This window comes from Cervus elaphus, chromosome 30, assembly GCF_910594005.1.
Source record: "Cervus elaphus chromosome 30, mCerEla1.1, whole genome shotgun sequence".
NCBI classification, from domain to species: Eukaryota; Metazoa; Chordata; class Mammalia; order Artiodactyla; family Cervidae; genus Cervus; species Cervus elaphus.
Genome location: NC_057844.1, coordinates 85,909,048 through 85,922,611, shown reverse-complemented (window position 1 = coordinate 85,922,611; position 13,564 = coordinate 85,909,048). Strand labels below are relative to the sequence as shown.

The window sequence follows — 13,564 nt, the reverse complement described above, 5'->3', positions numbered from 1 at the left end:
GGGTGTCCCGCCTCCTCTGGCTCAGCCAGCCTCCAGCCTCTCCTGGCCTGCTCCTCCTGCGCCCCTCGCCGCCTGCAGGGGTCCCGCCTCCGGGGCGCCCTCTGCCTCCCAGCCTCCCCACCTCCATGGCTCCAAGGAGCTGCCCCCTGGTCTCTGGGTGCGGAGCCCCGGCTGCAGTCCAGCTGCCTCTTCCCGCTTTCAGGGTGCCCTCTTCCGCCTCCTGATTCCTCTGCGAGGCGGTGCATGTGGCTGGCCACAGGGTTCCTGCTCATCCAAGAAAAGACGGGTAATGAGCCCAAGGTCCTCCTGCAGGCCCAGGCCCCCTGACCTCTGAGTGGGCCCATTAGTATCAAGCATATTCCTTGCTCGCCTGTTTGCTGAGAGTAGCCTGGTGTCTTGAACAGGGGGGTGGGGGGCGGGGCTGGCACCGCGGGTACAGGTGACCTCCGCGAAATGGCAGAGGCTTGAGGACCAGGGCTGTGGGCCTCAGGAGTCCTCAGGGGCCCAGCTGAGGGCTGTGCCTCGTTGCGGCAGGTCTGCTGTGAGAACGAGACGCCTGCCAGGGTTCTGGTCAGTGCTGCTCCAGTGGAGCTGCCGCGGCCGGCGTGCAACACGCGCGCTCACGCAGGTCCCGCATGCCTGCTGGAGGTCACGCGAGTGAGCAGACCGGCTGTGTCGTGGCTGCCGTCCTTCCCAGAGACGTCCCGACTGGAACAGGAGCTGCTGCGGATGCGGGGGGTGGGGTGTGCTGAGCGCAGAGGGTGTGGGGTTCAGGCCCTCCAAGGCCCCCACACTCCGGAGGTAAGCACAGAGACAGCTGACCTGGGTGAGGTCTGGCCGGTGTCTCGGACCTCGGGGTCCCCCCGTCTGAAAGGGTCTGGGCAGTGGCCCCCCCCAGGCTAGGCTCAAAGGGTGAAGGAACACCTTGCACTTAAAATTCTTTCCAAAACTTTGTGTTTTATACCAGATGTACTAGTGCAAGTTCTGAATTTATAAGAAAGAAAATGGTTTTTTTAATCTTTTGTTAACATCTAAGAACTTTCATTTCTCAACTTCTAGCCAGGACTATTTCAGAGAAAGGTGTGGGAAAAAAGAAAGAAAAGCAAAAGTAGCACCAGAGTAGACACGGTGGGGTCAACTTTGGATCACTTCTGGAAAACAAAGCTGGATCCTCCCTCTGCGGATGGAGGCCAGGTGCCCGCCCCTGCTTGCCGAGCCTGGCGGGCCCACGGCCACAGTGCCCTTGGCGACTTTCCCCAAAATCATATTTTCCAGATTGTCTTCCCTCCTGGAATCCAAAATAACGCTAATGCCAACTTTTAGGAATGTTCTGCTGGTCAGAATCCAGGAATCTGCACCCCGGCTGGCGGACCACTGGCAGCTTCTGGCCGTGGGGTCCTCAGCCCCTCCGGGCCGCACCCCACAGGGTGTTGGAGCTAGTCAGGAGCGTAGGTGCACACACACTTGGAAAGGTCAGAACTTGACAGCCGAGATCTCAGCTCCCGGCACCTCGTCTTCACGGTTCCGTCAGAATTGGGGTGCCAGCTCGGCAGGGTGGGTGTGGGGGAACTTGTCCTGCCGAGGAGGGGGAAGAAGGACAGGAGAGAGGCTGGGAGCGGCTTTGAGCCCCGAATAAATGGAATGGAATCGGGTCCTACAATAAGAGCCTTTTGTAACAAATGGACAGCAGAGCACACAGCATTTTTACCTCTCAGACTAGACAGGTGCACAGTTTTGATGACTCGGTTCTAGCAAGAATCTGGGAAGGAGCGTTTTCAAATGCGGTGGTCGGCCTGGCAGTTCGATAGATGTGTGTGAAAGTTACAAACTGTGGACCAGTGAACACACTTGAGCAGTGAAAATGGGATGGGACCTGCTGATGTGAGGGGGGCACTTGAGCCCTGAACTGACACCCAGTCAGACCACAGGGGCCCCTGGGCAGAACAAAGTTGCCTGGACCTGGGTAGGGGGAGGGAGGGGGTGTGAGGGGTGACGTGCTTAGTTGCTCAGTCGTGTCTGACTCTTTGCTCCCCGTGGACTGAAGCCCACCAGGCTCCTCTGTCCATGAGATTTTCCAGGCAAGGATACTGGAGTGGGTTGCCATTTCCTTCTCCAGAGGATCTTCCTAACCCAGGGATCGAACCCGGGTCTCCTGCACTGCAGTCAGATTCTTTACCGACTGAGCTAGTTGCACACAAACCTGTGAATGTGCTAGAAACATTAAATCGTTCATTTTAAATGGGTGAATTTTGTGGTCTGCTGACCCTATCTCAATACATTTTTCTGTTAAAAAACAAAAATCAAAGCATGCAGGTACACACCTGTAGACCCTCGCACCTGTAAGACGGCTGTGGGGGGACGGCCAGCTGTGGGGTGTCTCGTCCATGTCCACTGCCAGGCATTGGACCCCTTTCCTGGCTCTTCCTGGGTCCCCTCCCCATCTGAGGTCGTGGAGGCACGTCTTGTGGTCTGTTTTCTGTTCTGCACTGTCTGTGTCCCGGCACCTCCTGATCCTGCCCAGAGGCTCAGGGACCCCAGGGGGTGGCCTCCCTGCCCTTGGGGAGCTCGAGTCCAGGAGGCCTCATTCTTCCGGAAGTTTCCATGCTGTCTTCACCTTAGTTTGTTGCATTAAAACAGCATCTTGTGATACCCCTGCCATCTCTTTTATCTCCTTCTCCCTCTCAGCTACCTTGACTCCTTATCCCATGCCATTTCCTGATAACCTCCTGGAAATCCCCGTGCAGTTAGTAACGCATGAAGGACTAGAGGGTGGAGGGTCTGTGGAGCCGAGCTGGGGGGCCCTGACTTGGGATGAAGCTGCAACAATCTGGCTTCAGCTCCTGTTTGAGTTGTCACGGTGTCTCACATAAGGGCATCCTCGACCCTATTGACTTAAGTAGCTTCCTTAGTTTGTTTTCCAGAAGCTTCTTTTTGAGCTTGGTATGTGAAAATTAATTGGGGGATTTGCAGTTTACAGATGTGTTCAGGCCTGTCGAAGCAGGCGGTCACAGTATGCGGTTTCTGGGAGGACACCCAGCTATTGCAGTCCCTGCTCCTTCTTTGAGGGGCCCAGATGAGGCGTGGGTGCCAGGGATGCCAGTGACGGGTGTCACTCCCTGAGGCTGGTCCAGGCCAGGGTGTGGGCGGAGGCCCCCGTGTGACCCCCACACCTGTCAGATGGTGTGGGAGGATGTGGGGGCCTGTGACAGGGCTGTGGCCTGACTGAGCGTATGTGCCAGCCCTCTCCCGTGTGTCCTGCCCCCGAGGGACCCTGAAGGGCGGGGCCCGCGTGCCCCCACGCCCCTCACATGCCTGCTGGGCTCCTGATGCCCGACGGCAGGTCCAGCTCCAGGTCCCGTCATCCGGGCAGGCTCGTTAGGAGGCTGCCTAGGTGTGTCCCCAGGCCGGGGAGACAGCCATAAACACCCTCCTCTTTGCTGGTCTTAGCAGCCCTTAGAAATGCAGCATTAGGTGAAAAAGTATTTCCTAAACAGAGGCACAAAATTTCAGTTTCCAGGGAGTCAGAAATACCTGTTCACCACAACGTTATAAAATAAAGGAGATGCGTGGTTTCTTTTTCCCCTGACTTAATTTCACAGCTTTTATTTCAGGACTGAGTTGTTGTCCAAGAACACTATTTTTATTTCTGGCTTAATTAGAAAAGCACAAGAAAATAATAGCATACCCTTTTTTTCTCATTGGGAAAAGACCGGCATCTAAGTGAAAGCAAAGGTACCTAACGTTTTGTGTTTCAGGTGCTGAATATGTTGAATTCAGTTCAGATAGAAGATCTAAGTGATTCTGGGGGTGTGTTGTCCACAAAACCGGCCTGAGCGTGACCCCCACCCAGCTACTTTGTGCCTGTGGCTCTTTTCCTCTGGAGCCTCAGTGACACTTGCCTTTTGACCCCGAGGACCCCTTACTGGCAGCCCAGAGAGAGCAGCGCTCCGGGTGGGCAGGTGGTCTGCGGGCTCTTCCGGGAGCGGCTACGTGAGGTGCCGCGAAGGGCAGCAGGGTGGGGGGCCCTCACCCGCCCCTGCAGCCCATGTGTTCCCGCTGGCTCAGACGCTGGGGGCTTCTGCAGGTGTGGGGGCACTGGGCCGGGGAGCCTGGAGGGTGGTGCCCGCTCCGCGCCCTGTACTTGCAGGGGTGCGCGGACCTGTGCCCCAGATTCCCCTCCCTCGGCCCCACAGGACCATCCATTCAGCCGGAGATGCCCAGCACTCAAGGTGACCTGTGCCTGGGCCATGGAGGAGACGGAAGCTTCTGGGGTGGGAGGAGGCCTCAGGCAGGAGGGGCGCCCCCGCATGGCCTGGGCTCGTGCTTGTACTTGGGGGATGCTTCCGCAAGGCCTAGGTGGTGATGAGATAAACTCTGCTGGTCTCAGCGCAGGAGGGCAGGCAGGGCCCCTGGGCGGGGCCGCCCCAACCTGGCCAGTGACCATCATGGTGGAGACGTGGCCCAGCACGACTGACCTTCTGAGTTCGCAAAAGGCTTGAGAGTTGGGAATTAGAAACGTGTGAAACCACCAGCGTCAGGTAATTCAGAATTGAAGTCACCGCGTGGGGACAGCCGGCCCGAGGGTCGCCCACTGCAGTGTGCCCGTGCCCTGGCCCAGCTGCCCATGGCCCGCTGGAGCCCTCGTTTCCCCGCTGCACGGTCATCATTCTCAAGTCGGAGGGCCTTTGCGTCCGAGTCAGATGCACCAGGAGCGCAGGGCAGGGTCTCCTCACCCGGGGGGACGCCCAGGGCCTCCTGGGTGCACTGCAGCTGGTGCCTCGCACCTTTGGGTCGTCACCGTGGGTGGGGTGGGGAGGTGCCACTTAGCCCGAGCACCTGAGCATCTGAGCGCTGCACCGTCACCTCTCAGGACATCAGGGCAGCGTACGGGCTGGACATGCAGCCGGGAAGGAGCTCTGGTGGGCAGGCTGCCCTGCGGGCTCTTGAAGCCTCTGTCACCGTGTGGGATGCTGGAAGGTCAGGCCAGCCAGGGCTTCCTGGGTCACCTGCATGGTAGCGGGGCCTGGCCTGTGGCTCCAGGCACAGAGCACCAGGGTCCAGCGGCCAGGGTGGAGGCTTGTGGCTCTGACCTTCCCCAGGAAGCCCTGCAGTTGCCACTGGTCTGTCAGGGCCCTGAGGCCAGCCCAGACCGGAGGGAGGGACATGGGAGTCCCCCCAGGAGGGGCGGCACAGGAGCTATGACGCCCCGTGCTGTGTGTCTGGGGAGAGGCTGCCACGTGGTCAGTGCCCAGCAGACCAGGTCATCACAGGTTCGCTCCTTGACTCGCTGGAACACAGGTTTCGGGAGTGCTCCCCGTCTGCCCAGCCGTGCTGGATGCAGAGAGGAAGTGGGAGCAGGCGTGACTGTGGCTCACGGTGAGGAGCTGGTGACCAGAGGCTCTGGGGTCCCTCTGCCTCGTGGCCCAGAGTCCAAGGGGCGACTCTGTGGTGTCCGTGCAGGGAACAGAGCCCCATCGGTCTCTTCCCGGGGCCCCTGGCTGCCTGGGGGGCCATCACTGGCCCCTCCTGTGCTGCGTGCTTGTCACAGGTCGTCACTTGCGTCCCCACCCGAGTGCAGAGAAGAGCCCCGGAGGGCGTTTCTGCATCTTCTATAACAGTTTCTCGGAAGACATGCCTGCCTGTCTTTTCATAGTGTTTCTTCTTGGAGAGCTGGTGTGTTTCATTTTTTGGTAAATCCTGAGAATTGTGTGTTCTGCCGTTTCCACGTGTTCATTAGCTCCTGGGGACTCAGCGCCCGGGTGTGTCATTGACCCACTCACAGTGGGCTGGAAGGTGTAGCTCTCCTCTCTCCTACCATATGTTAGACTTTAATTTCCTTCTAGCAGCCTTATTTTATTCTTGTCTTTCATGTTGTCACCGGTTCTTTTTGGAAATTGGGGGAGATCTGAGATGCAGGTTTGCAAGGCTTCCTACGTCCTGGGTATGCCCCCCCACTCCAGTACCTGGAGCTGACCTTGCTGCTCTGGGTCAGCACCTTGGTCGTGTGCTCTGGGTTAGGCAGCTCAGCCCGGAGCCCTCCTGGCTTGTAAATCAGCCTGCGCTAGAGGAGGCTGCCTGTAGCTTGATTCAGAAATCTAGCCTCATCTGATTGTGGGGATGTTCGTTCTTTTAATGTGTGTGTGTGCTCGGTCGCCCAGTCGTCCAACTCTTTGCGACCCCATGGACTGTGGCCCACCAGGCTCTTCTGTCCATGGAGTATCCCAGGCAGGAATACTGGAGTGGGGGCCGTTTCCTCCTCCAGGGCATCTTCCCGACCCAGGGACCAACCTGCGTCTGTTGTGTGTGTCTACTGTGTTGGCAGGCAGGGTCTTTTTACCCCTGAACCATCTGAGAAGCTGTTCTATTTAATATCAAGTGTTAAAAGAAAATAGCAAGGCAGTTAAAAACATATTCAAGGAAATAGAATGAAACTGATCTCTGGCGGGAAATGGGCGTTTATGTGGTTACAAGGAGCTACACTGGCCGCCAGACTCCACAGCCCCATAGGCACTTGGAGAGAGAGACGGGAGCCCGGGGGCTGTGTCTCCCTCACCGGGTCCTGCCCCTGTGCGTGGGGAGGGCTGGGGAGGGCTGTCTCCGAAGGACAAGGGTCTGGGGCTCCTGTGGCTGGTCACGTGTGGTTACAGACTTTGGCCTGTAGCTGAGCTGAGGACCAGCCTGCGTAGTAGGGCAGAGCAGAGGTCCCGTGCTTCGTGGACACGGCAGATCTGAGGCCCCGGCTCACTGCTGGGCGTCTTCCCGGGGGCGGGTGAGGGCAGCAGCCGAGGTCAGAGCCGCTCGGAGGGGAGCCTGTGGACGTGGGGGTGGGCCGGCTGGACCAGCAACAGCCTCTTGGGGTGCAGACCACACTGCTGCCCCTGCAGGGCAGTGGGCTTCCTGGTCTGGGTTGAACCTGGTGAAGCTGTGGAGACCACCCACAGCCCGCAGGAGGCCCGCGCCTCTGCCAGGTCAGGCTGGAGACTAGCCGTCTGCGGGGCTGGGTCTTTCTGGCTGTGATCACCTGGAGTGTGCGGGGAGCGTGGCCAGCAGTGGCCAGGAACCACGGCCTGATGCCTTAATTAGAAACAGGTTTGCTGCTTCAGCGCTGATTTATTACTGGTTTTTAGGTGCCACCTTTTATGTCTGTCAGTAAATTCAGCATTCAGAGATGATACTTGGCACAAATTTGCTGTCTGGATCAAAGCCACCAGCAGACAGTCATTCTGGGTGAACAGTATACATTTTGGAGTCGTGGTTAACAGGAGGAACACGTTTGGTAATGTGACTTATTTGGCTCTTAGAATGAAACCAGAGTTTACTTTCCTTTTTCTTTGCAGGCATTTATCCATCCATTCATTTATCAAATAGTCAGCACCTACTGAATACCAGGAGTGGCTTTGCCTTCTTAGGTAAACAGCTCCACACATGAGAAAAAAGAACACATCTATCTTCTTATTTGAGGGGCGAAAAGGCCCCATAATCTGTAGTCAGGAGGAAAACGACCTCCAGCCTGTGGTATAAGGGACGCACATGGAAGAGACGTCCTCTGCTCCAGTGAGGCCGGGACCCGCCCCTGCCCTGTGGCCATGGCAGGGTCCCCAGGTGCAGGGCCAGGCGGACGACGTGGCCAGATGGGGTACGGGCCTCCTCCCAGCCCTCCTGGCCTGAGTCACTTGTTAACATTGGCTCAGGTGCCTGGCTGGTCTCTGATGTTGCCATCGTCATAGCAACCAGGATGTTTCTGTAACCATGGCGGTGGGGTGGGGGGTGGGAGGCCATGCTCAGCATCTCACAGTTTTAACTGGTTGTTCAGAGAAGGCACTTCCATCTCTTCTGTTCTTGAAGAGAAGTGTCAACTGCTGCTGCTTGTGTTTTGAGGTTCTTAGGAGAATAAACAGGAAAAATCCCCGCCCTGTGTTTTCCACTAGAGGCCATCTCCAGTAAAACTTTTTAAAAAAGATTTAATTCTACTTTTAAGAAACACAGGCACTTGCAGCTAAATATCTCATTTCTTGCAAAAAAAAAAAAAATTCCAACAGGAAGTGCAGTCACATCCTAGCAGTGTCAGCAGGGAAGTCAGAGTGGTTTCGGGGGAAGGTTTGTGAGCAGCAGTTCGGGAAGCGGGCAGGAAGTCTATGGGCCCCTTCGGATGCGTTTCGTCACGGTCTGCATGCACCTGCGTGAGTACATGTGAGTGCTTGCATCTGCCAGGAGCCTCTGGAAAATCTGTCTCTAGACACTTCATGACGGGGCTGGAAGCTGCCTGGAATCACGCACCCTTCTCGGCTTGTCTGTGTTTCTATGCCCAACTCCCCTAGAGTGGCCTGGTGTCCAGGGCCTTGCAGCATTGAGGTGTCATGGGGGTAATCGTAGGAAAACATTCATTGGTTATTTCTTTTTCTTCACCATCTGAGTCACTGATGATTCCCTGACGATTCCCACAGGAAAACCCCACAGAAGCTTTTGAGTTAGAGGAACCTGGGACGTGTGTCCTCACGCCTCATGGTTGAGAAGCTGAGGCCCAGAGGGGAGGCCTGGGGTCCCAGGCACGTGTGTGGCAGGTCCCGGAGTGCAGCAGGTGTGTGTGTTCAGGTTGCAGCCGGGGCTGCTAGGAAGCCTCAGAACGCTCGATTTATTGGCACAGAAAACATCCACTTGGTTATTGCATGACTTCTTTACCCTGTTGCTCTCCTCCGTCCCAAGTGATGACATTAATGAGAAGCTTGAAAGAGAGGCTTCGGGCTCGCAAACTCGCCTCTGCCCGTCAGAGGCTGCGGCAGGAAGCTCAAACTGCGTGTTTCCCCGAGAGCAGAGTCAAGTGTGTTTGTGGGGTGTAGGTGTGGCCGTTCTGGGTGCCGAGCTCTGAGGAACTTCTGCTCTGGTTTCGGTTTGGTTTCTGTTGTTGTTGTTTTTCCTTCAGCTCTAACCGGGGGTGGGGGTGCGGCCCCTGGGTGGTGCTGGCAGGTGTCGCCGCCTGGGACTGCTCCGGTGGTGCTGGGTGTCAGACCCGGCCCCCTTCCTGGCCCTGCGTCTGGGGAACAGGAGGCCTCTGGGAGGCAGGAGCTCCTTGAGGGGCTTCCTTCCTTCTTACAGGGGAGGAGAAGCCCCCTCTGCTCCCACTTGGTCCACAAGCAAAGGGCCGAGGTGGCCCGCAGCAAGCTCACCCCGGCTCCTGGCAGAGGGCCCAGCACGTGGGACTTTGCCAGCGGTCTCCAGTCAGACCCAGGGTCAAAGGCACCATGGGCTTGTGGCACCAGGCTGCCTGCAGCTCGTGCCTTTTCTCCCAGCACGCAGGGGAGGCAGGGGCACAGCTGGTCCCCTGGACTTCTCGCTGGCGCTGTTGTTTGTGTGTGCACGCCGAGTTACTTCAGTCGTTCCCGACTCTGTGATCCTTGGTTGTTGCCCCAACTTTGACCTAATACTGTCAAATTAATCAGAATAAAAAGAGACCTGGGGATTAATAGATAAGCAAAGTGTCAGCCTCGAGAAAGAAGGGAATACTGAGTCAGGCCAGGACGTGGGTGAGCCTTGAGGACCTGGCACTGAGTGACGTTAGCTGGACCCAGAAGGGCAAACGTGGTGATCCTACTTCTGTGAGGTCCCTGGATCGTCAGGGTCACAGAGACAGAAGCTGGAAGGTGGGCTGCAGGAGGGGAAATGGGGCTTGTTGTCTCATGGATGAAGAGTTTCAGTTTTGTGAGATGAAAGAGTTCTTGAGGTTGATTGTGCAAGTGTGCTGTAGTTAACGGAGGATGCTGCTGAGCTGTATTCTTAAAGGTGACTGAAGTTTTAAAATTTCTGAGTATCTTAATAATTTAAGGTCTTCCCTGGTGGCTCAGATGGTAAAGAATCTGCCTGCAATGCAGGAGACGCAGGTTCAATCCCTGGGTTGGGAAGATCCCCTGGAGAAGGAAATGGCAACCCACTCCACTATTCTTGCCTGGAGAATTCCATAGACAGAGGAGCCTGGTTGGCTACAGTCCATGTGGTCGCAAAGAGTTGGACACGACTGAGTGATTAACACACACAATGATTTAAACATTAAAAATATTAAAGGGACTAATCACTGATTCAATGGATATGAGTTTGAGTAAACTCCGGGAATTGGTGATGGACAGGGAGGCCTGGCGTGCTGCAAGAGAGTTGGACATGACTGAGCGACTGAACTGAACTGACTGAATGTGGGTAAAAGGAAGCAATCGTTAATTTCTGATGGATCCCTACTTTTACAGGAATCCATTGTTTTAGAGGTTAATGTATGTCACCTTCGTGTAACAGTACAAATGGTTTTTTCTTCAGCACTTTGACTGGTGGTGACAAGAAAATGTACAGAATATACAGAAGTGAGCAGGTGCCTTGCTGTGGAATAAACCCATCATTGGGAAAGATGTCTGAGATTAACTAGGAGACTAAGTAATTCCATGCAAAACTGATGGTAGATTTACATTTACTTTTAGGTGAAGCCAAAAATCTTCCCACATACCCGGGGCCAAACAAGATGCGTGATTGTTACTGCACCGTGAACCTAGACCAGGAGGAGGTTTTCAGGACCAAAATCGTGGAGAAATCACTCTGGTAATGTTTGCTGCTGCTCTGTTTGATGCTGATGATCCCTCTTCTTACGTCTCCTTGTCTCTTGGCTCACTGGGCGGTTATGATGATGGTCCCTGAATGCTTCTAGTGCCCAGGACTGGGTGGGAGGATGGATCAGAGGCTGTTTGTCTGCTGGGAGGTGGGTAGGAACGTCCTAAGTTCAGATGAACTGGTGCAATAAGAGGGCAGATTAAGGATTTCAGAGCATAAACATTTGGGAAGCTTTTTTAACCATCTTCCTTTTCCTAAAGAGGCTCAAGATGAGTGTAGAAGTCACTGCCCACAGAGGTCAGAGGCCTCGAGAGCATTTGCTGATGGAATTTGAGGTGGGGGGAGGTCAGAAAGGGAGCGTTCAGGCCTGGAGACAGGAGTTTGCAGCAGAAGAAACAGGTCGGCTTGTGTAGGAATCCCCCGAGAGCCTGTTCAAGCCCCGTTGGTTCCCCCTTGGTTGGTTCTGGTGGGGTGTGATTCGCATTTCCCACCAGCTCCAGGCCCCCTGGCCCTGACCCCACCCTAGGGACCCCACCCTAGGGTAGGAACTGTAACGCCTGTGATCACAGCATGCTGGGGGCGGTGCCTTGCTGCCCCGCAGGTGGGTGGGGCAGGGGTGTGGGTCTGGAGAAACAGCAGAGCCGGGTGGGGTCCCGACTAGCACAAGAGAGAGGTTCTGGCTGCGGCCCCACCCTTGGGCTTAGAACTGTGGGTTGTGTGGGTCCATCCACAGAGCTATTTTGGGCTTGAGAACATTTTTAGCGGATGAATTATATCCTTGCTTATTGCTGCTTCTAAGTGGGAACAAACAGCACGTTCTGATGACTTAATGAACTTAAGTTTTAGAAACCACTAAGATCTCCTGCCCCCGAAATGTGGAGACACTTCCCTTCACCATCTGCCCTGTCGCTGCCCACACTGGCAGGGCGGCTCCCGAGGCCCTGTGTTATTTCAGTCCACACTCCAGATCCTCTGAAGGAATTTGTTGAAGCAAAAGAAGACTGAGGAATTTGTCAAGAGTCAAGTGTGGCTTTGGGATAACCTGCAAGGGTTATTTCTGTGAGCTCCCCAGGAGAGGAGTCCTTCTGTGTTTAAATAGTCTCTGTTAGAGGATCATAAACCTAGAGAATTAGCATCGATCCCTGTGAAACTGGGCTCCCTGCAGACCTGCTGGGTAAGGGTCTCTGGGAAGCGAATCTGTTGAGGAACCTCTGCCTCAGGTGAGGGCGAGAAGTGAGGACCAGTCCTAAAAATATTTCTTATGGGTTTAGAAATAGAAACCATACTTTCTGGTTTTAGTGGCACAAGACACTGTGCTCTGGGGGCAGAGAGGGGAGACTGCGGGCTGCACAGAAGCCGGGCTGCAGCGGTGTCGTCTGGGTGGTGCGGCCAGAACCAGGGCAGCCCTGGAAGCTGGCCCAGGGGCCGGGTAGCTCAGGAGGGCCGGGTAGCTCCAGGAGGGCCGGGTAGCTCAGGAGGGCCGGGTAGCTCCAGGAGGGCCGGGTAACTCCAAGAGGGCCGGGTAGCTCAGGAGGGCCGGGTACCTCAGGAGGGCCAGGTAACTCCAGGGGGCCTGGGTAGCTCCAGGAGGGCCAGGTAGCTCAGGAGGGCCGGGTAGCTCCAGGAGGGCCAGGTAGCTCAGGAGGGCCAGGTAGCTCCAGGAGGGCCGGGTACCTCAGGAGGGCCAGGTAGCTCCAGGAGGGCCGGGTACCTCAGGAGGGCCAGGTAACTCCAGGGGGCCTGGGTAGCTCCAGGAGGGCCAGGTAGCTCCAGGGGGGCCTGGGTAAATCCAGGGGGGCTGGGTAGCTCCAGGAGGGCCCAGAGCACACGCTCCTTCTGACCCTCACTCACCATTCATGCTTCCCGCACAGGCAGTGTTAATATGCTAGCTTTTAAGGTTAATGTATTCATTAGCTCAAGTAATATTTATTGAGTGCTGATCTAATATACAAGATAAGGTCAGGAGTGCTGAAAGCAGAAAGTTAAAGCTGATAGCAAATAGACACATTTGCGCAAAATAATTCCAAGAGCCTAAAAATATACGAAACAATAAGCAAATGGGACCTAGCTAAACTTAAACACTTTTGCATAGTTTTTGATTCCTTTTTTAAGGAAACCATAAGCAAAATGAAAAGACAACTTATGGAATTAAGAGAAAGTATTTGCAAATGACACTACTGACAAATGATTCATTTCCAGAATATATAAACAGCTCATATAGCTTAATATCAAAAAACCAAATAACCCAATCAGAAAATGGGCAGAAGACCTAGACATTTCTCCAAAGACATACAGATAGCCAACAGGCACATGAAAAGATGTTCAACATTGCTAATTATTAGAGGAAAGCAAATCAAAACTAAACTATGCAAGACACAAGTTGTTTTTTTAGTTAAAAAACTAAAAACAGAACTACTGTGTGATCCAGTAGGCCCAGTCCTGAGTGTACGTCCAGAGAAAGCCATAGTTCAATAAGACACATGCATGCCAGTCTTCACTGCAGCTCTGTTTACAATAGTAAAAACGTCCAGACAACCGAAATGTGCATCAACAGATAAATAAAGAAGGTGTGGTACACACACACACACACACACACACGCGCGCGCATGCATAATGAAATACTACTCAGCCATAAAAAAGAATGAAAGAATGCCATTTGCAGCAACGTGGATGGACCGAGAGATTGTTACACTGAGTGAGGTCAGTCAGACAGAAAAATGAATATCATATGGTATTGCTGACATGTGGAATCTTAAAAAAAAAGATACAAATGAACTTACTTACAAACCAGAAATAGACAGATAGAAAACAAGCTGATGGTTACCAAAGGGCATGACAGGGGAGGGCAGAGAGGGATTAACATATACACACCACTATATGTAAAACAGATAAACAGCAAAGATCTCTTGTAAGCACAGAGAACTATATTCAATATCTTGCAATAGCCTATAATGGAAGAAAATCTGAAAAAGAATATGTG

The 13,564-nt window shown here is 54.4% G+C and overlaps 1 protein-coding gene across 1 annotated transcript in view; it reads left to right on the top strand.

Moving 5' to 3' along the window:
• RASA3 (RAS p21 protein activator 3) overlaps positions 1 to 13,564 on the top strand; it is a 90,392-nt gene that overhangs the window by 21,334 nt on the left and 55,494 nt on the right. The window contains exon 2 of the mRNA XM_043891548.1: positions 10,458 to 10,575. Coding sequence (XP_043747483.1) covers positions 10,458 to 10,575 — 118 coding nt within the window. The remainder of the gene's footprint in view (positions 1 to 10,457; positions 10,576 to 13,564) is intronic.